Source organism: Pristiophorus japonicus, chromosome 8, assembly GCF_044704955.1.
Source record: "Pristiophorus japonicus isolate sPriJap1 chromosome 8, sPriJap1.hap1, whole genome shotgun sequence".
Taxonomy (NCBI): domain Eukaryota; kingdom Metazoa; phylum Chordata; class Chondrichthyes; family Pristiophoridae; genus Pristiophorus; species Pristiophorus japonicus.
Genome location: NC_091984.1, coordinates 124,431,983 through 124,453,839, shown reverse-complemented (window position 1 = coordinate 124,453,839; position 21,857 = coordinate 124,431,983). Strand labels below are relative to the sequence as shown.

At 45.9% G+C, this 21,857-nt stretch overlaps 1 protein-coding gene across 1 annotated transcript in view; it reads right to left on the bottom strand.

Moving 5' to 3' along the window:
* Positions 1–21,857, bottom strand: part of LOC139268741 (uncharacterized protein C1orf21-like) — a 242,759-nt gene that overhangs the window by 153,213 nt on the left and 67,689 nt on the right. The window contains exon 2 of the mRNA XM_070887393.1: positions 17,235–17,414. Coding sequence (XP_070743494.1) covers positions 17,235–17,328 — 94 coding nt within the window. The 5' untranslated portion in view covers positions 17,329–17,414. The remainder of the gene's footprint in view (positions 1–17,234; positions 17,415–21,857) is intronic.

Here is a 21,857-nt window from a genome sequence, read left to right as displayed (position 1 = left end):
CACTACCTGCGATCGTCCACAGCATTGCTCAGTGAGTCAGGGGGGTACGCTGAAAACAACAGGGGTATTGCGTCATGTAATACACAATGCATCATCAGAGCTGCTGATTTAGTGTAACTTAATATGCCAAATTTGTTTTATATTTCATAGTATTCTTGTATTTTACTTGTGTTTGGGAATCAAATTATAATTATTTTTTAATGAAAACTGTAAATCAGTGGCCTTGACTACTATATGTTCCTTTGCCTACATAATTTTTATCTTGTACTTTTTAATCCCCAGGATACATAGTAATTTGATAGGCATGTTGTAGCAGATTGAAAGTCGGTATCTGGCAATTATCAATACTCAGGAATGGGCACGGGTTTAGTAGCACTCTGAGGGGTACCAAGCTTATATTAACACTGGGAGGTGGGGTGGTCCTAGCACTTGGAAGCACTGTAATAGGTATCCTGGAGTTTAGCAACACATGGGATTTGGGAGCATTGAGGGGTTGCTCCAGGGTCTTACAGTGAGGGTCCCAAGACAGGCATCATTAAGACAGAGTTCGTGGGATTTGGCACAGAGCAGGTTCCGTTCACTTGGGAGATTCCTGGGGTCTGACATGAGGGAAAGAGTACCCATGAGGAAAAAAGTACTGAGTTAGGCAGCACTGGTGAAAATCATCATCATCATCATAGGCAGTCCCTCGGAATCGAGGAAGACTTGCTTCCACTCCTGAAGTGAGTTCTTTGGTGGCTGTACAGTCCAATACGAGAGCCACATCTCTCACAGGTGGGACAGACAGTTGTAGAGGGAAGGGGTGGGTGGGACTGTTTTGCCGCATGCTCTTTCCGTTGCCTGCGCTTGATTTCTGCACGCTCTCGGCGTTGAGGCTCGAAGTGCTCAATGCCCTCCCGGATGCACTTTCTCCACTTTGGTTGGTCTTTGGCCAGGAACTCCCAGGTGTCAGTGGGGATGTCGCACTTTTATCAGGGAGGCTTTGAGAATGTCCTTGTAACGTTCCCGCTGCCCACCTTTAGCTCATTTGCCATGAAGGAGCTCCGCATAGAGCACTTGTTTTGGGAGTCTCGTGTCTGGCATGAGAACTATGTGGCCTGCCCAGCGGAGCTGATTGAGTGTGGTCAGTGCTTCAATGCTGGGGATGTTAGCCTGGGCGAGGAAGCTGCTGTTGGTGCGCCTGTCCTCCCAGGGGATTTGTAGGATCTTGCAGAGACATCATTGGTGATATATCTCCAGCGACTTGAGGTGTCTACTGTACATGGTCCATGTATAGTAGACAGTAAAGGGGTAACAGGCAATGCAGCAATGTGGAATGGGATGAAGGGAGAGGGTCCCAGGGTGTGGAAGCACTGGGGATAGATATCCATGCGTGTAGTAGCTGAAAATAAAGCAAGCTGAGATTCACTTTCCCACCACATGTCACTAAATGTGGCAGTTGGGCAAACTGGGAGCAGTATAGCTGTTAGCTGTAACTGATGGAATGAAAGAATGTCTTTAATGTAGTGAAACGTCCTAAGGTGCTTCACAAAATCGTTATTAGACAAAATTGAACATGGAGCCATAAAGGATATATTAGAACAAAAGCTTGGTCAGAGGTAAGCTTTAAGGAGATTCTTAAAGGAGGAGAGAGAAGTAGAAAGGCAGAATCACAGAGAAATGGAGAGGTTTAGGGAAGGAATTCCAGAGCTTAGCACCTAGACAGCTGAAGGCAAGGCCGCCAATGGAGGGCAAAAAAATGAGAGGCATAAGAGGCCAGAATTGGAGGAACGCGGAGATCTCAGAGGATTGTAGGGCTGGAGGAGGTTACAGAGATAGTGAAGGGAGAGGCCATTGAGTGATTTGAAGGATGAGAATTTTAAATTTGAGACAATACTGGACTAGGAGCCAATGTAGGTCAACAAGCACAGAGGTGATGGGGGAACGGGGCTTGGTGCGAGTTAGGATACGGGCAGCAGAGATTTGGATGAGCTGAAGTTTATAGGGGGTGCAAGGTGGGAGGCTGGCCAAGACTGCACTTGAATAGTGAAATCTGGACTGTGAGTGGTATAGATGTGAGCTGTTAGTATGAAGCTCTCTGCCATTAAGGCAAGCAGGGTGAGGGGCATGGTGACATTTACAGAGGCAACAATAAATAAATATTTGAGAATGTTGGCAGGAAAAATAAAAAAGCAGATTATTATTTAAAAGGAAATTACAAAGTGCTGCAGTACAGAGGGACCTGGGGGTTCTTGTGCATGAAAGGTACAGTATTACTACAAGTATTATTAACTTTAATGAAAGCTTCCCCTCCTGCCTATACCATCCACCACTTGTCCCACCCAGACCACCGTGGTGGCGGTACAGCTCTCATCACGAAATCATACCTTGGTCTGTCCCCCTACTTCTCCGGCACTTTCTCATCTTTTGAACATCTTGCCTTATGTTACCCCTCTCACCTCTCATTTAAAATTCTCATTCTCTACCACTCACCCAAATATGATAAAAACGTTATCACGGATATATCCTCACTGCTATCCTCCCTCAGCCGATGCACCAAGCGACTTCTCATCCTCGGTGACTTCAACCTCCATCTCAATTCATCATGCTCTCTCTCCTCTAAGTTCACTACCCTCCTGTCCTCCCTTAATTTCTCCCTCCATGTAAATTCCTCAACTCATATTCACAGCCACCCCTTGACCTTGCAATCTCTTGTGGCCTTGCTATTCCAACCGTATCTATTAAAGATAAAGCCATCTCTGACCATTTCCTTGCATCGTTCTCGACCCACATTCCCCTTCCCCAATCCAAACCTACTTCCTTCTGCATCTGCCCCTGGAAAAAAACGCTCTCCAAACTCGACAACAACTGCACTTATCAACTCCAAACTGTCCAACCTTTGGCCCTCTTTTAACAATGACATTTCTGCAGCCACCAATCTGCTCAACCACACCCTCACTACCACCTTTGATGCCCCAGTATCTAATAAAATGATTACTCTCTCCCACCCTGGCCATTCTCCCTGGTACAGCCCTTATCTTCGCTCCCTCAAGTCAAAAGGGTGCAGACTTGAATGGATGTGGCAGACAACTGGTTTAGCCATTCACTGCCAGATCTGGTTGGAACACATAAAACACTATTGGTTCCTACTCTCGTCTACAAAAACTGCTCACTATTCCAGGATCATTCTGGATTGCAAAAATAATCCCCGGCTGCTATTCTCTACTGCTAACTGTCTCCTTAAACCCCTTTCCCCTATCTCCACCACAATCACCTCTAACAACAAGTGTGAGGAGCTCATGGACTTCTTTGTCTCAAAGATTGAGACCATCTGATCAGCTGCCTCAGCGAGTTCCCTTCCTTTCCCCTCACAGGACCAAACTTCCTCTGAGGCTCCCACCTGCCTTCGCTCTAAATTCATATCTTTCTCTACTTTCTCTTTGATCTCCCCTCTTGATGTCTCCAAACTCATCTTGTCCACTTCCTGCTCCCTTGATCCTATTGCCACTAAACTGCTGACCACCCATCTTCCTTTTTTGTCTCCAATGTTAGCCGAGACAGCCACCGGTCGTAGCTCACCCTTTACTCTCAGGCTTACACTCTGATCATTTGTCGGTCCTTACAGCAGGAAGGTTGCAAATAGATGATGAGGCGAGACAGCAAGAAAAGGAACATGAACACGAGAAAGACGGTTCTCTCGCCTCAGGTACTATTCCTCTCTCCTTCAAATCTGCTGTCATAACTTCTCTCCCCAAAAAAACAACCCTTGACCTCACTTTCCTTGCTAGCTATCGCCCCAACTCCAACCTCCCTTTCCTGTTCAATGTAAATAACATCTTTGTGACATCTCCTCGTCCTTCTGGACCAGTCTGCAGTCTTTGACACAGTTGACCACTTCATCCTCCTCCAATGCCTCTCCACCAATCTCCAGCTGGGTGGGACTGCACTTGCCGGATTCCATTCTTATCTATCTAATTGTAGCCAGAAAATCTCCTGCAATGGCTTCTCTTCCTCACTTCCGCATCTTTACTTCTGGTGTCCCCCAAGGATCTGTCCTTGGTCCCCTCTTATTTACACCTTTTATTAAAGATGTAATAGCAACGCATTTGGAAAGCAGTGACAGGATCAGTTCAAGTCAGCATAGATTTATGAAAGGGAAATCATGCTCAATAAATCTTCTAGAATTTTTTGAGGATGTAACTAGTAGAGTGGACAAGGGAGAACCAGTGGATGTGGTGTATTTGGACTTTCAAAAGGCTCAACAGGAAGACAGAATATTATCTGAATGGTGACAGATTAGGAAAAGGGGAGGTGCAACGAGACCTGGGTGTCATGGTACATCAGTCATTGAAAGCTGGCATACAGGTACAGCAGGCGGTGAAGAAGGCAAATAGCATGTTGGCCTTCATAGCAAGAGGAATTGAGTATAGGAGCAGGGAGGTGTTACTGCAGCTGTACAGGGCCTTGGTGAGGCCACACCTTGAATATTGTGTACAGTTTTGGTCTCCTAATCTGAGGAAGGACATTCTTGCTATTGAGGGAGTGCAGCGAAGGTTCACCAGACTGATTCCCGGGATGGCAGGACTGACATATGAAGAAATACTGGATCGACTAGGTCTATATTCACTTGAATTTAGAAGAATGAGAGGGGATTTCAGAGAAACATATAAAATTCTGACGGATTTTGGACAGGTTAGAAGCAGGAAGAATGTTCCTGACATTGGGGAAATCCAGAACCAGGGGTCACAGTCTAAGGATAAAGGGTAAGCCATTTGGGACTGAGATGAGGAGAAATTTCTTCACTCAGAGAATTGTGAACCTATGGAATTTTCTACCACAGAAAGTTGTTGAGTCCAGTTCGTTGGATATATTCAAAAGGGAGTTCGATGTGGCCCTTACGGCTAAAGGGATCAAGGGTTATGGAGAGAAAGCAGGAAAGGGGTACTGAAGTTGTATGATCAGCTATGATCATACTGAATGGTGGTGCAGGCTTGAAGGGCCGAATGGCCTAGTCCTGCACCTATTTTCTATGTTTCTATCTATATGGTACCCTTGGCGATATCATTCGAAAACATGGAGTCAGTTTCCACATATACACTGACACCCAGCTGTACCTCTCCACCACTTCTCTCGACCCCTGCTTGGTATCTAAATTGTCTGACTGCTTGTCCGACATCTAGTACTGGATGAGCAGAAATTTTCTCCAATTAAATATTGGGAAGACCGAAGCCATTGTCTTTGGTCCCCGCCACAAACTGCATTCCCCAACCCCTGACTCCATCCCTCTCCCTAGCATCAATCTGAGGGTGAACAAGACTGCTCGCAAGGTATTTGACCCTGAAATGAGTTTCCAGTCACATATCTGCGGCATAACTAAAACCGCCTTTTTCCACCTCCGTAATATTGCCCACCTCCGTCCCTGCCTCAGCATTTCTGCTGCTGAAACCCTCATTCATTACCTCTAGACTTGACCACTCCAACTCACTCCTGGCCGGCCTCCCACATTCCACACTTTGTAAACTTGAGTTCATCCAACACTCAGCAGCCCATATACTAACTCGCATCTTCAAGATCACCCATCACCCCTGTGCTTTCTGACCGACATTGACTCCCAGTTAAACAACGCCTTGATTTCAAAATTCTCATCCTTGTTTACAAATCACTCCATGGCCTTGCCCCTCCCTATCTCTGTAATCTTTTTCAGCCCCACCCCACAAGATGTCTACACTCCTCAAAATCTGTCCTCTTGAACATCTCTCATTATAACTGTTCAACCATTGTGGACATGCCTTCAGCTGCCTGGGCCCGAAGCTCTGGAACTCCTTCCCTAAATCTCTCCGCCTCTCTTTCCTTCTTTAAGGGGGACCTAGTGGATGTGGTGTATTTGGATTTCCAGAAGGCATTCGATAAAAGGTGCCACATAAAAGATTATTGCACAAGATAAAGTTCACGGGGTTGGGGGTAATATATTAGCATAGATAGGGGATTGGCTAACTAACAGAAAACAGAGAGTCAGGATAAATGGGTCATTTTCCGGTTGGCAAACAGTAACTAGTGGGGTGCCGCAGGGATTGATGCTGGGGCCTCAACTATTTACAATCTATATTAATGACTTCGAAGAAGGGACCGAGTGTAATGTAGCCAAGTTTGCTGAAGATACAAAGATGGGTGGCAAAGCAAATTGTGAGAAGGACACAAAAAATCTGCAATGGGATATAGACAGGCTAAGTGAGTGGGCAAAAATTTGGCAGATGGAGTATAATGTGGGATGTAAGGTTATCCCAGAAAAAAAAATAGAAAATCAAATTATTATTTAAATGGAGAAAAATGTCAAAGTGCTGCAGTACAGAGAAACCTGGGGGTCCTTGTGCATGAAACACAAAAATTTAGTATGCAGGTACAGCAAGTAATCAGGAAATCAAATGGAATGTTGGCCTTTATTGCAAAGGGGGAGAGAGTATAAAAGCAGAGAAGTCATAAGAACATAAGAAATAGGAACAGGAGTAGGCCATACGGCCCCTCGAGCCTGCTCCGCCATTCAATAAGATTATGGCTGATCTGATCATGGACTCAGCTCCACTTCCCCGCCCGCTCCTCATAACCCCTTATCGTTTAAGAAACTGTCCATTTCTGTCTTAAATTTATTCAATGTCCCAGCTTCCACAGCTCTCTGAGGCATCGAATTCCACAGCTCCTCATCTCTGTTTTAAATGGGCAGACCCTTCTTCTAAGATCATGCCCTCTAGTTCTAGTCTCCCCCATTAATGGAAACCTCCTCTCTGCATCCACCTTGTCAAGCCCCCTCATAATCTTATACATTTCAATAAGATCACCTCCCATTCTTCTGAATTCCAATGAGTAGAGGCCCAATCTATTCAACCGTTCCTCATAAGTCATCCCGCCTCATCACCAGAATCAACCGAGTGAACCTTCTCTGAACTGCCTCCAAAGCAAGTATATCCTTTTGTAAATATGGCCAAGACCCAGCTCTACCTCTCCACCATTTCTCTCGACAAGCCTGTCTTTGGCCAGGGACTCCCAGGTGTCAGTGGGGATGTTGCACTTTATCAAGAAGGTTTTGAGGGTGTTCTTGAAATGCTTCCTCTGCCCACCTGGAGCTCGCCTGCCGTGTGGGAGTTCCAAGTACAGCGCTTGCTCTGAGAGTCTTGTGTCAGGCATGTGGACAATATGGCCCATCCAACGGAGCTGGGCGAGTGTGGTCAGTGCTTCAATGGTGGGGATGGTGGCCCGGTCGAGGACGCCAACGTTGGCGCGTCTGTCCTCCCAGGGGATTTGCAGGATCTTGCGGAGACATCGTTGGTGGTATTTCTCCAGCGATTTGAGGTGTCAACTGTATATGGTCCACGTCTCTGAATCATACAGGAGGGCAGAGATCACTAAAGCCCTGTAGACCATAAGCTTGGTGCCAGATTTGAGGACCTGATCTTCGAACACTATCTTCCTCATGCGACCGAAGGCTGCGCTGGCGCACTGGAGACGGTGTTGAACCTCATCGTCAATGTCTGTTCTTGCTGATAATAGGCTCCCGAGGTATGGAAAGTGGTCCACGTTGTCCAAGGCCGCGCCATGGATCTTGATGACTGGGGGACAGTGCTGTGTGGCGGGGTCAGGTTGGTGGGGGACCTTTGTCTTATGGATGTTTAGTGTAAGGCCTATGCTTTCGTATGCCTCGGTAAAGATGTTGATGATGGCTTGGAGTTCAGCCTCTAAATGTGCACAGACGCAAGCGTTGTCCACGTACTGTAGTTCTACGACAGAGAATGGGACGGTCCTGGATCTAGCCTGGAGGCGACGAAGGTTGAACAGGTTCCCACTCGTTCTACAGTTTAGTTCCACTCCAGCGGGGAGCTTGTTGAGCATGAGGTGGAGCATTGCAGCGAGGAAGATCGAGAAGAGGGTTGGCGTGGTGCGACGACGCAGCCCTGCTTGACCCCGGTCCGGACGTGGATTGGGTCTGTTAGTCAGGATCACAGCCTGCATGTCGTCATGGACAGGCGGAGGATGGTGACAAACTTTTGGGGGCAGCCAAAACTAAGGAGGATGCTCCATAGTCCCTCGCTGTTAACAGTGTCAAAGGCCTTTGGTGGTAGTCACCAAATGATGGTCGATCTCTCATTGCTGGGACACTGGGCAGTTGTTTGTGATGACACTATGTGCCACCAATTACTCACTATTGGACCTTAAGAGGTGAGTTGAAAAGACAAAGGAGCAAAGTGTGAACATGTAGCAGGTGGGAAGTAAACAGAGAGTGCAGGGTGCTGTAGCATAGTGGTTATGTTACTGGGCTAATAATCCAGAGGTCTGGACTAATGATCCGGAGACACGAGTTCAAATCTCGCCATAGCAGCTGGGGAATTTAAATTCAATTAAATAAATCTGGAGTAAAAAGTTAAAAAGGAAAATCTGCCTTTCTTACCCAGTCTAGCCTATATGTGACATAGAAAATAGGTGCAGGAGTAGGCCATTCGGCCCTTCTAGCCTGCACCGCCATTCAATGAGTTCATGGCTGAACATGCAACTTTAGTACCCCATTCCTGCTTTCTCGCCATCCCCCTAGTAGTAAGTGACTCCAGACTCTTAACTACCCTCTGAAATGGCCCAGCAAGCCACTCAGTTGTATAAGGCAGCTCACCACCACCTTCTCAAGGGCAATTCGGGATTGGAAATAAATGCTGACTTTTAGTCCAAGCTCTATTTCATTTCATTGCTTGATTAGTTGCAGCACTTTTGTGTTCCGATTTATTACCATTTCATGAATGCAAAAAATGAGCCAATCCAAAAGTAAGACTATTAAGTATGAGGCACAATCAAGAAGTGTAATTTGAAAGACAGGCAATGCATTTTTCACTGTAAATCAAGTGATCTACTGATTTATAAGGATGGGGTGTTATATGATGAAATGCACAATTATTCAGGGCACATTGCAAATTGGACTGTGATTGAGAGCTTAGAAGTACACAGCATTTTATGATTGGTTTGCATCTGTAACCCAATGTGATGTATTCCTATTATTTTAATATATCTCCCATGTCATTGCTCACAGTAAATTGGATTATATGTAACTTTGTAAGAGCACTATACCATGTAACGCACAATTTGTTGTTCTTCTGTTAAGGTGAAGGTATATGCTTTTAAGATCACAAGGTCCAGTGTCCAAGTTAACAGAGCCTCAGGTCATTCAGAGTTCAATTGTTGCTTGGTTAGGAAACTTTGCAAATTGAAAAGTGCCCATCAGGTGCAGGCTTCAGCTCAGAAGCACAATGCACTTTAAAAATGATTTTGCCTCCAACATGGGGTGATAAATGTAGTGTAACTTTTGTGTCCACAGATATACCATTTAAAAAATATACTAAGTTAAATCTAACCAATTATCTATCTGGGAAGATGTGTTTGGGGAATTCTCAACGATCAATATATTCCAAATAACCAACCATCTGGGAATCTGAAAACTTAAGGTTTCTGGTCCTTCAATCTGACCAATTTTACACGAACCGTGCCAGTTAAGTCACAAAATCACAAGATAATTACAAATGAGGAACCCCATTGGGCCTATTTTAGTTAATCCATCCAGAAAGTATCTTATGTACCTCAAAATAAAAATCACCTCCTAAACACCCCCTTTTCCAAGTTGAAAAAGCCCAAGTTTCTTCAGTTTTTCTTCATAAATTAAACCTCTGACAATCGGCATGAGCCTCATGGCTCCCACTGTCTCCAGTAACCAAATGTTTCCCTTGTGTCTCAGTGACCAGAATTGGACATGGGTACTTAATGTCCGAGAACCATTAGAGTTTGCATTACCAATGTGCTTTACAAGAAAGCAACAAATCACCAATTATGTAGGTCATTTCGCACTGTACGTTTCTCATTCAAATTGTTACAATTCGGGTCTGCCAGAGCTATCTTCCCAGTTCAGTGACATCAGTTACTCCTCTAAGTGGATCCCATGCCCCTTCCTTATATGCCAGAGTGAACCCACACTGCCCAAATTTATTTATACAACAGTGTCTTTACTCGTTGGAGTTCAGAATGATGAGGGGTGATCTTATAGAAACAGTTAAAATAATGAAAGGGATAGACAAGATAGAGGCAGAGAGGTTGTTTCCACTGGTCGGGGAGACTAGAACTAGGGGGCACAGCCTCAAAATACGGGGGAGCTAATTTAAAACCAAGTTGAGAAGGAATTTCTTCTCCCAGAGGGTTGTGAATCTGTGGAGTTCTCTGCCCAAGGAAGCAGTTGAGGCTAGCTCATTGAATGTATTCAAATCACAGATAGATAGATTTTTAACCAATAAGGGAATTAAGGGTTATGGGGAATGGGCAGGTAAGTGGAGCTGAGTCCACGGCCAGATCAGCCATGATCTTGTTGAATGGTGGAGCAGGCTCGAGGGGCTAGATGGCCTACTCCTGTTCCGAATTCTTATGTTCTTATGTTTGTGATCTGAACTGGTTGTGTATCATTCGCACATGTCTCTCCAATCTTTTTGAAGGTGGATCGAGAAAATACTTGGTAAGACAAGGGGTCACATATGAATTGTTATGCTACTTTATTTCCAAGCAATGGAACACACAGAGTAACAGCTATAGTCTGAATCATTTAATTCAATCAGTACAACATGTCTTTGCGTAACAGCACAAAAACAATGGAAATGTGACACTTCTCCACATCAATGGGTCTTCTTGCTCGACTTAAAACAAAATAACTCCTAATTACTCTCCTACTTTCTTCTTTTGAGCCTGGACAAAGGTTTTCAACAGAAAGCTGCAAGGATAAGCTATCAGTTTGTGTTACTTTTTATCTTCATGTTTGTGGCCAAAGCCTGCCAGACAATCCCCGTCAAGTGCATCATAATGGGCGTTAGGCGTTCACTGATTACCAAGATAAACTAATAAATTGCTAATGAATTGCTTATTGTTTACAGCTTTTGGGAAAACAACTTCTAGGTCATTAACATAGTAACCACCTTTCAGACAGAGCAATCGTAGCCAACTGATCCATGAATGTAAGCAGATGATAGCTGAAAACATTTTTAACCTGATTTTCCTCATGCCAATACTTGAAGGAAGCATTACTGCTGTTTTGGGGGGTGGGTGGAGGAAGAGGTGCAGAAAGTTTGTTGTCTAACTGCTTCTTCTTGGGAACATTTTGCTGGGGCAAAGAAATCCACAAATCTTTAGATCACGAAGCTTTAACATCTGCAAGTGCTCTGAGGTAACAAATTACCCGTGCTGACTGAGTGTATTACTTACTAAGTACCAGTATCGAGGTAGTGTAATGTCACACTGCCCTGTTATTGTAAACATAGAAGAGTGTTTTTTTCTAAATAACTTAGCGGACATGTTTGTACAGCTTAACATTTAATATTTTTAGCATAACTGATGTGAAACATGTATTCAAGAACATGGATAGAGAGGGGCAGACTAGATTTTGAAAAGTCAGTTAACACTTAGGCCACACTGTTAACCACTTGGCAATGAAGCATGCTTGTACCCTGCAAATTGCTTAAGACTCTGTTTCAATTACATCAGAAAGAAAGGCAAGATCCCAGACAAGGAACTGAGAGAACATTTGTTTTAGCACACACTCCATTGCAGCCACGATGCAAGAGAGGTTTCAGGGAATAGCAGGCTTCTCCATCTTTTGAGCCCACTTCAAAGTTACTCGCTGAGGCGCTAACCTTACTTTACACAGCTTCCTTGTCACGAATGCTTGTCAAGATTTTACCTATTCTTTAAAATCGTTCACCTATTTCTCTAAAACAGATTATCTGGCCATTGTCACATTGCTGTTTGTGGGACCTTGCTATCTGCAAATTGGCTGCAATGTTTTCTCCATTACAACAGTGACGACACTTCAAAAGTGTTACTTTGGCTGTAAAGAATATTGGGACATCCTGAGGATGTGATAGGCGCTATATAAATGCAAGTTCTTTCTTGCTTTATTGGTGGTTTGCGATGTATTATTCATGTTTTGGCAGCAAAGCGGAAATAATCCAGGTAAGTGGCATCTTAAACCAGTGTTCTATACCATGGAGCTGATTTACAGGATGTACAGTAATAGCTGACTAAATACACCATTGGAGGTTGGTGTCAGAAAGCGGCAGTATTTTAAAGTAACAGGAGCCACTGGGAAAGTTACACTCATTGCTCAGTAAACTTTTTTTTTTAAATTAAATAAAAAACTAAACAAGGAAAATATGGTAAGCAAGTTTCCCTAACCGTTCCAAGACTTAAATAAAAGAGTTAAAGTCAAAATTAAAGCGAATAGCATAGATGCTTTTAAGGGGAAGCTAGATAAATACATGAGAGCAAAAGGATATGTTGACAGAGTTCAATGAAGTAGGGTGAGAGGAGGCTTGTGTAGAGTATAAACATTGGCACAGACCAGTTGTACCAAATGGCTGTTTCTGGACTGTAAATTCTATCTAATTTGATTAGGTTTTCTATATACAAAAATATTTTTACAACATCTCCAAATACATTGGCTAATAAAAGGTATATGGTCATCAGATCATCACCCATATCCCTCTTGCTTTCAATAAGAAAGGTATCATTACAATTTGCCTCCATGACCAAAAAATAATTGCCAGCCTAAAAAATAAATTTTACACACACAATTCACCCATCAATTGCTTCTATAGATCATTCAACTGCATGCCCCCTATTACTAACTAAATCCTCAGCGCTGAAACTGCATCTTGATCAATAAACTGTTACTGGAAGTACTATAATAATTTCCTCTCAAAAGTCTTTTTTTTAAACTCCATTTGTCTTTTCATTGTTCAATGGAAGTGCTGTGCGTGAGTGGGCAGTATCATGCAAAACAGTATCACGCAGGACTTAAACTCTCTGCTATGGTTCACTTAACTTTTTTGTTAGTATTTTGCCCAATTGATTATTCATACACATATTCCTTGTCAGTTTTCCCCTTTTGCTCAGCTCAGCTGAACTTATAGGCCAGTATGTGGTTCTCTCGGTATTGGGGACCCTCTGCTAGTTGGTCCAAGTGGCCATTACTCCGGTGACCCCAGATAATGGGTGTTGGCAGGCTCTTGATAGAGGTGTTGAGTGATTGGCCCAATCCTGCACTCACTCAACGTTTACACATGCATACTTCCAGCAGGACTTGCCGGATAGCAGTCCGAAGTGATGTTCACTAAATTCGGGGCGGACAGACCAATCATTGCACCCCCAACTAGCACCCCATCGGTAATCAACTAACTCTACACAGACTGGGCATCAAACTTGGGACCTTCCATGCCTGTAAGGCTGTGAAGCCCACTAGGCCATTGGGAGAGCCTTCACTTAGTTTGTTTTGGAAATGTTTCTACAACAGCTTTTTATGCTCTGTATTTGCTTACTAACTTTTAACTTTGTACACTGATCAAAACATGGTTGTCTGAAACAAAAACAAAAAATATCACAATATAATTACACAATAGGCTATCTTTATATTTGCAATGAGAAACACTAGAAGTTAAGATCTTTCCCTCCCAACCAACCTCCATATGTTTGAAATTATGCTACTGGCAAGTCTAACATGCACCAAATCACCAGCAATTCTTTCCTCATTGCAGACCATGCACCCACTCGTCCTCAAGGCATGTATCTCGTGCATCTCGTGCATCTCATGGGTGGGATGGATGGTTTGTTCCCTGAACACCCAGAGTTCTCTTGACAAGCTGCCAAGTCAACTGGGAGAGCAGCCTGGTTCAGATTCCGCATCAAATAATCTGCCCTCCCCTACAAGTATTGATATAATAAGCCCTGCATTTATTTATTCAATCTGTTGCATGTTAGAAAGGAAAAGAACTTGCATTTACATAGTGCCTATTACATCTGTCGGAAACCTCCCAAACCACTTCACGTACAAATTGTAAAACAGTGCAGTCAACATTGCGGTGTCACCAAATGCAAGAAGCCATTTTGCAACCATCAGCGTCCTATAAACCTTCTTGAAATGACCATTTAATGTGTGCTGGGGATGTTGGTTAAGGGAAAAATATTGGTCAGGAAATCAGGAATACCATGCTCTCCTTCAAATAGCATCATGGGATTTCTACGGTTCCAACTATTGAACCGCCACAACAGGCAGAAGCCTCATCCAAAGACCAGAACCTCCAACAAGTCTCAGCACTGCACGGGAGCGCCAACCTAGACCATGTGCCGAAGTCCGAGTGTGTGCCTGAATCCACCATTTACAGACCCAAAGGCAAGAGCTACTAACTGCGACAAGTGAAGACACATGTTCCCTCTACTTGGCATCTCTGACTGAGCTCAAAAACTCAATGGAGTATGGAAGTGTGGCACTCTCCATCAGTGATACAATACAATGAATCATTCAGGTGATCCAATACAAGTCATTCAGTCTGACATTTTTATTAGGTTTCTTTCCACTTTGATTGCAGTTAACTGCATATGATACTAGCTCTCTCATGATCTCGGAGACTTTGGAAAAAGAAAGGACAAACATCAGAGTCTTGGATTTAGGTTATAAACTACAGTTTATTCAATGTTAACAGGCAAGACACAATGCAGAACATAAGAAAAAGGAGCAGGAGTAGGCCATTTGGCCCCTCAAGCCTGCTCCGCCATTCAATATTATGGCTGATCTGATCATGGACTCACAACTCCACTTCCCTGCCCGCTCCCCATAGCCCTCGTCTCCCTTATCATTCAAAAATCTGTCTATCTCCACCTTAAATATATTCAATGACCCAGCCTCCACAGCTCTCTGGGAAAGCTCCTTGCTCAAAAAATAATCAAAGACTCTACCCTTAGCGAAGCACACTGAAAACTAGCATCTGTGCTGTAACTCTCATACATGGGGATTCATAATGGCCCAAAAAGCTTCCTGAAGGCACACTACAAAAACTGCACTACCAAGAGTGGACGAGCTGGGAGCATAACATCCAGAAAACAACCGTTGCAGATGAAAACTGAGATGCAAGAGAACCAAAGATACCTTCCACAGTCATACCAAGTTTATTAAATGAACATGATGGTTTCCTGAGCTCCAGCCATTTTTGTGTTACCCAGTATTTCACCTCGATTTTACTCATTACAAAATTAAGTAAGCAGTAAATGTTTAAGGGCTTTTACTTGCTTTGCAATCAAACAAATATGAGAGTAATGCCTTTGAAGTGACATTTTGCATATCAAATAGCAATCTGTAACTGCTCCAGCACATGTAAAAAGGAAGCAGAAACCAAATTTAATATGACCAGGCAAATTTCAACAGATACCAAAACTATAAGGACTTTGTTTTGATTACTCAGAATCACTTTTGACTGATTTTCATGGGACAGAAAATTCAAAAATCCTTTTTCATCAGAATGAAAAATGCTGGTTGACGTCGTGTTAAGGTCAGCAACGTAATGCTAAACGTCTCTAATTACGAGGTTGGTCGGCCATCGTCCGTGGGTTATCGAGTGGTCCCGAAGAAAGGAGAGGAGGGGGAATTATTACACCACTGGGCACCATTCTCTACAAAACGAGTAAATCGGTTTTATGCTAAGAACATATCATAAGATTTAGGAACAGGAATAGGCCATCTAGCCCCTCGAGCCTGCTCCGCCACTCAACAAGATCATGGCTGATCTGGCCGTGAACTCAGCTCCACTTACCCGCCCGCTCCCCATAACCTTTAATTCCCTTATTGGTTAAAAATCTATCTATCTGTGATTTGAATACATTCAATGAGCTAGCCTCAACTGCTTCCCTGGGCAGAGAATTCCACAGATTCACAACCATCTGGGAGAAGAAATTCCTTCTCAACTCGGTTTTAAATTGGCTCCCCTGTATTTTGAGGCTGTGCCCTCTAGTTCTAGTCTCCCCGACCAGTGAAAACAACCTCTCTGCCTCTATCTTGGCTATCCTTTCATTATTTTAAATGTTTCTATAAGATCACCCCTCATCCTTCTGAACTCCAACGAGTAACGACCCAGTCTACTCAATCTATCATCATAAGGTAACCCCCTCATCTCCGGAATCAGCCTAGTGAATCGTCTCTGTATCCTCTCCAAAGCTAGTATATCCTTCCTTAAGTAAGGTGACCAAAACTGCATGCAGTACTCCAGGTGCGGCCTCACCAATACCCTATACAGTTGCAGTAGGACCTCCCTGCTTTTGTACTCCATCCCTCTCGCAATGAAGGCCAACATTCCATTTCGCCTTCCTGATTACCTGCTGCACCTGCAAACGAACTTTTTGGGATTCATGCACAAGGACTCAAAAGAGTTTCATGCACAAGGACCCCCAGGTCCCTCTGCTCCTCAGCATGTTGTAATTTCTCCCCATTCAAATAATATTCCCTTTTACTGTTTTTTTTCCCCCAAGGTGGATGACCTCACATTTTCCGACATTGTATTCCGAAGGTGCAAAAAAAAGTAAACACCGCAAAAATCAAACGCACGTTTCCTTCACATTTAGCATACATAATGTAGAGTTGGCTTTGTTCAATAGATAACTATCCAATTCCAATGAAAGTATAAATATTTTGCAACAAGCACAACTGCAATAACCATCGGTAAAATCAGGCGTTGGGAGAAACACACTTCAATTCTAACTGCTGCATCTGGTAGATATTTTCAAAGACAGCAACATCAGTGGTCAATCTCCAGGGTTACTTGCACTGTCTCAACCTAGCAGGACGTCAGAGGGAACCATGCACTTAATGCAACAGAGCAAAAACAGTCCCTTGGCAGCTGATTAAGAGAGCGCAATGGACATTTAAAATCTGTCACCAGCAGGAAAGGATAAATATTTAAGTTTTGCTGCAAAATATTTAAAAAGAGCTGGAGAGATTAAAATAAAACACAAACTTCACGTCAGAAATCACACAGCAGTTCTAACTGTAATATTATAAATGATTGGCTGCTCTCTCTTAGCAGAGACGTTACATAAAAACATCCTTTTTATATAAGGCATGCCTTGTTAAAATAGGATATTTAATGGTTTCCAACCTCAGAGGCACAGACTAACACAGCATGACAGCGGCAATATAGGTCTGGAAAACACTTCAAATACTGAACAAATCAATTATATATCATTTATAATAAAACATACATCTCCAGTTCTATACATCTGCATTACTTGCTAAATTTCCCACGAGTATTTTAGCTCTTGTTTCAATTCTGCTCTTGTTGCAAACAGTGCTAATGTAGTCCTAAGCAGTCAATGGTTAACACAGTCAAGGCAGCCATTTTAATGCCCCTCAAGCCATCCTCGGTACATACCCCCAAAGACATCGCCATTTTGGTAGTTCTTTCCCTTCTGTGCTTCCTCCTCGTTTTGAACAGTAGAGACATGCTTGGCTGAGGCACAGCCCATAGTTCTATGCAAATGGCTTCAACGTGCACTGCCCACAGATCATCTCTAAGATGAAATCTCCTCCCTCCCAGTTAGATGGTTGCAACCTGTGGACAAATGAATTAAACAGTCTTAAAATCTCCATGTTAAACATGTTCTCCATTCTTTTCCTCTTCTCTGGAATAGGACAATGGGCATCACAACCTCTGCCCTGATGCCCCCATACCACCCCTTCCCCCCCACCTTGTCCTTATCCGAAGGGCATTGTAAATGAAATCGCCAATTCAGTCAGCAGAAAGTTCCCCTGGAACAGACAGGAAACAGATGAGACCCCCTGGCTTCTCATGATCCATCAGTCAAGCCCGTGGCACTGACAGCTGGTTAGTGATCATGGCCTGCAGCTCTCCACAGAGCTAATACAGCAGACGGAGGTGGGCAGTACTGTGCAGAGAAACCATTGCACAATAAGGAGAGAAAACCAAAAGCTCAATTGTGGACCAAAATGGCAGCCTTAAAGAAACCGTAAAAGTAACAAATTAAGAATGCATGAATATTTCACATTTACAGATGCAGTGAGATACAAATAACCAATTGTATAAGGATATATATTGTAAAACATCTGGCCAACATCGGTGTTTGCAGTGCTGATGGCTTTTGTATCTGACAAACATCTGGATACGAGTATCTCATACTTGTTATGTTGCTAGCCAGCTGACACTTAGGTTTACTTTTGGGCACTAGACAGGATACGTGTGTGATTGCTTCAGTGTATTTCTCATGCTTTGGCTTCGCACTAATGGTAGCGTTATCAGGAGAATCATTAATGCCAATTAGATTTTTTTTTCAATTACGCGCAAACTATATTTATAGCGATGCTTCACAATCAGTGACAAACCAGATCACAAATGGAATAACAAAATCGATTTAAACTACTGTACATTCAGTTGTCTGATATGCAAATTTTAAAAAGTATAACAGATCTCATTGTCTAATGTCATTCTTTTTCAACAGAGAAAGTAAAGATTTTAAATGCAAATAACAGAGCAAGCATATTTTCCTCAATCTAGCTTCATCTATATTGCAGCGCAGCTTAAAACCTATTAAATGTCAGTGAAACTCATTCGAGTAAATTGCAATACGCGCTTGGGTATCAGATTTAGGCTGCACATTTAACCCTCATTTCAACATACAAACATATCGGTGTGCTGAATAAACCACTCCCAGACCTTCTGGTCACGAACCTATTTTCAATTCAGACCTGCCTAAAGTGTCTCTTTTCATTACAATGTCTATGGAAATGTAGTGATTAAGATTTGATTTGATTTGTGAAGTATGTAAAAAGGAAAGGATTGCACAATCAGGTTATGTGCACGAGCCTACACAGTGTCCCTCTTCCAAACCTCCTCCCCTTATTCTTACACCCTTGAAAGGAATGCATCTTGAGCTGAGGCTCCACAAGCAGCAACTGCAGTCCGATACCTCACCCGACTGGCCATCTTAACGTGTGAGCTCCGACAGGGTAACTGACTGCCGGGGTGGGCACTGCCATCAATCCTGACCGTAACCGAAGATGTCATGTGTATTTCCAGTTGGGAACCGGATAGTAATCAACAGCATGAACTGTGATCCATTTCCCCTTCAATCCAAGGAATGAGACGAATTAACACAAGACTAACCAGGATCAAGCCTGGGAGCTCCCCATTCTATATACCTCAGTCCTATAACCATCTGGTGCTTTTGCCATTAGTGGGAGGGGTCTCAATCACACTTCATTTGACTGTGTTAAAGAAATTTAAAGCGTGGTAGTTAAAAGCTGATTAATCAGAAATGTTAACATACTCTTGAATTCCTTCTCCTTACATGGGCAATAGAAATGGAAAAGAATCAAACCAGTGTTTTGAATATTCCCTTCACTGTCACATTAACTCTTTTCGGTCACTAAGAGCTTGCTGTTCACCATCAGGGTTGTGATCGTCTTTTCTGACTGTGTATGTTATGGGTATAATCAGTCATGTAATGAGTGTGCCTCCTTCCTGCATCCTAAAAAAGGAGGGCGCTCAAATGGTGTAGCAATACCTGGAACCCACTGCATCAGGGGCTGTGGGCGTATAGCGCATGCTGCTGCATTGTTGATCTGAGCAGCACTAGCCAGCTCCTTAACTGGCAACAATGGGCTCAAGTTTCGGGCCGTGTCTAGAACGGCGCAGCCACGACCTGGAAACCCGTTTTTCTCGCCACAAAGTGCGGCTAAAAAAAACTTACCTATTCTCCGGCTCCCTGCAGGCCCTCTGGAGCTGGGCACGGCGCAGCACAAGCTGTGGGGGGCGGAGCCAGGTCCCTGCGCTGAAAACAGTGCCGGGACCTCGGCACAGGCGCGCTACAGTGGGCGCGCATGTGTAGTAGCTCCAGGTGCCCAAAACTGTGTGGGAGGGGCCCGAAGCACGCAGCACCTAGACCTGGCCGAATGGCCTCACAGGAGCTGCGTCGATAAGGCTGCCTCCCACGTCCAGCTCCTACTTCCTCCGTACTGCGATCCGACCCGACTTGACTCCCGCCGCCACCCCCACCGACCCAACCTCCGCTTCCCCCGCTCCCGACCTCCCCCCCGCCCCCCGACCTCCGCTCCCGATGCCCCCCCGACCTCCGCTCCCGATGCTCCCCCCCATGACCTCCGCTCCAGATGCTCCCCCCCAGCCCTGACCTCGGCTCCCGACGAACCCCCCGCGACCTCTGCTCCTGACCGCCCGCCACCCCCGACTGACCTCCGATCCCGATCCCCACCCCCCCGACCGACCTCTGCTTCCGACTTCTCTTCCCCCCCCCCCCCCACCCACCGTCCTCTGCTCTCGACCTCACTGCCCCCCACCACCGACCGACCTCTCCTTCTCCCCCGACCGACCCCCCCACCCTCCCGAACGACCGACCCCCGCCCCCCCGCCGCCACCAACTTGTCAATCTGGTAAGTCTAAGCTTGAAGTGTTGGGCTTGGCCCATTCAGCCTCCCACTCCTTTCTTTCTTTCTCTCTCTCTCCCCCCCTTCTCTCCTCCCCACCCCCCTCCTTGCTCTCTTTCCCCCCCTCTACCTCCCCCGACTCCCCTCCCTCTCTCTCCCCCCCCCCTCCCCTCTCTCTTCCTCCCCTTCTTCCCTCCCTTCTCTCACTCCCTTCCCTCCCCTCCCTCCCTTCTCTCACTCCCTTCCCTCCCCCCTTCTCTCACTACCTTCCTTCCCCTCCCTCCCTTCTCTCACTCCCTTCACTCCCCTCCCTCCCTTCTCTCACTCCCTTCCCTCCACTCTCACTCCCTTCCCTTCCATCCCTTCTCTCACTCCATTCCCTCCCCTCCCTCCCTTCTCTCACTACCACCCTCCCCTCTCTCACTCCCTTCCCTCCCCTCCCCTCCCTCCCTTCTCCTCACTCCATTCCCTCCCCTCCCTCCTTCTCTCACTACCACCCCCCTCCCTCCCTTCTATCACTCCCCCCTCCCCTCCCTCCTTTCTCTCACTCCCTCCCCCTCCCTCCTTCCCTTCTCACTCCCCCCTCCCTCCCTCTCCTCCCACCCACCACTCCCCCCCACCACTCCCTCCCCTCCCTCTCACTCCACCCACCACTCCCCCCCACCACTCCCTCCCCCTCTCACTCCCTCCCTACCCCTCCCTCCCTTCTCTCACTCACCCCCACCACCCCTCCCCTTCTCTCACTCCCCCCCCCCCCCACCCCTCCCTTCTCTCAATCCCCCCCCACCCCTCACTTCTCTCACTCCCCCCCCACCCCTCCCTTCTCTCACTTCCCCCCCTCCCTCCCTTCTCTCACTTTCCCCCCCCTCCCTCCCTCTCCCTCACTTCCCCCCCTCCCTCCCTCCCTTCTCCCTCCTCTCTCCCCCCCCATCTCCCTCCCTCTTCTCACTCCCCACCCATCTCCCTCCCTCCTCTCACTCCCCCCATCTCCCCTCCCCTTTCTCTCACTCCCCCCCCCCCCCCATCTCCTTCCCTCCCTTCTCTCACTCCCCCCCCCCCCCATCTCCCTCCCTCCCTTCTCTCACTCCCCCCCCTCCATCTCCCTCCCTCCCTTCTCTCACTCCCCCATCTCCCTCCCTCCCTTCTCTCACTCCCCGCTCCCTCCTCTCACTCGCCCCCTCCCACTCCCCCCTCCCTCCTCTCAGTCCCCCCCTCCCTCCTCTCACTCCCCCCCCCCTCTCACTCCCCTCTCACTCACCCCCCTTCCTCTCACTACCCCCCCTCCCCTCCCTCCTCTCACTCCCCCCTTCCCTCCCTCCTCACTCCCCCCTCCCCTCACCCCTCTCACTCCCCCCCTTCCCTCCCTCCTCTCACTCCCCCCCTTCCTCCCTCCTCACTCCCCCCTCCCCCTCCCCTCACTCCCCCCCTCCCTCCTCTCACTCCCCCCTTCCCTCCCTCCTCAGTCCCCCCCTTCCCTCCCTCCCCCCTCACTCCTCCCCTTCCCTCCCCCCTCACTCCCCCCCTTCCCTCCCCTCTCACTCACCCCTCCCCTCACTCACCCCTCACCTCACTCCCCACCCTCCCTCCTCCCCTCCCT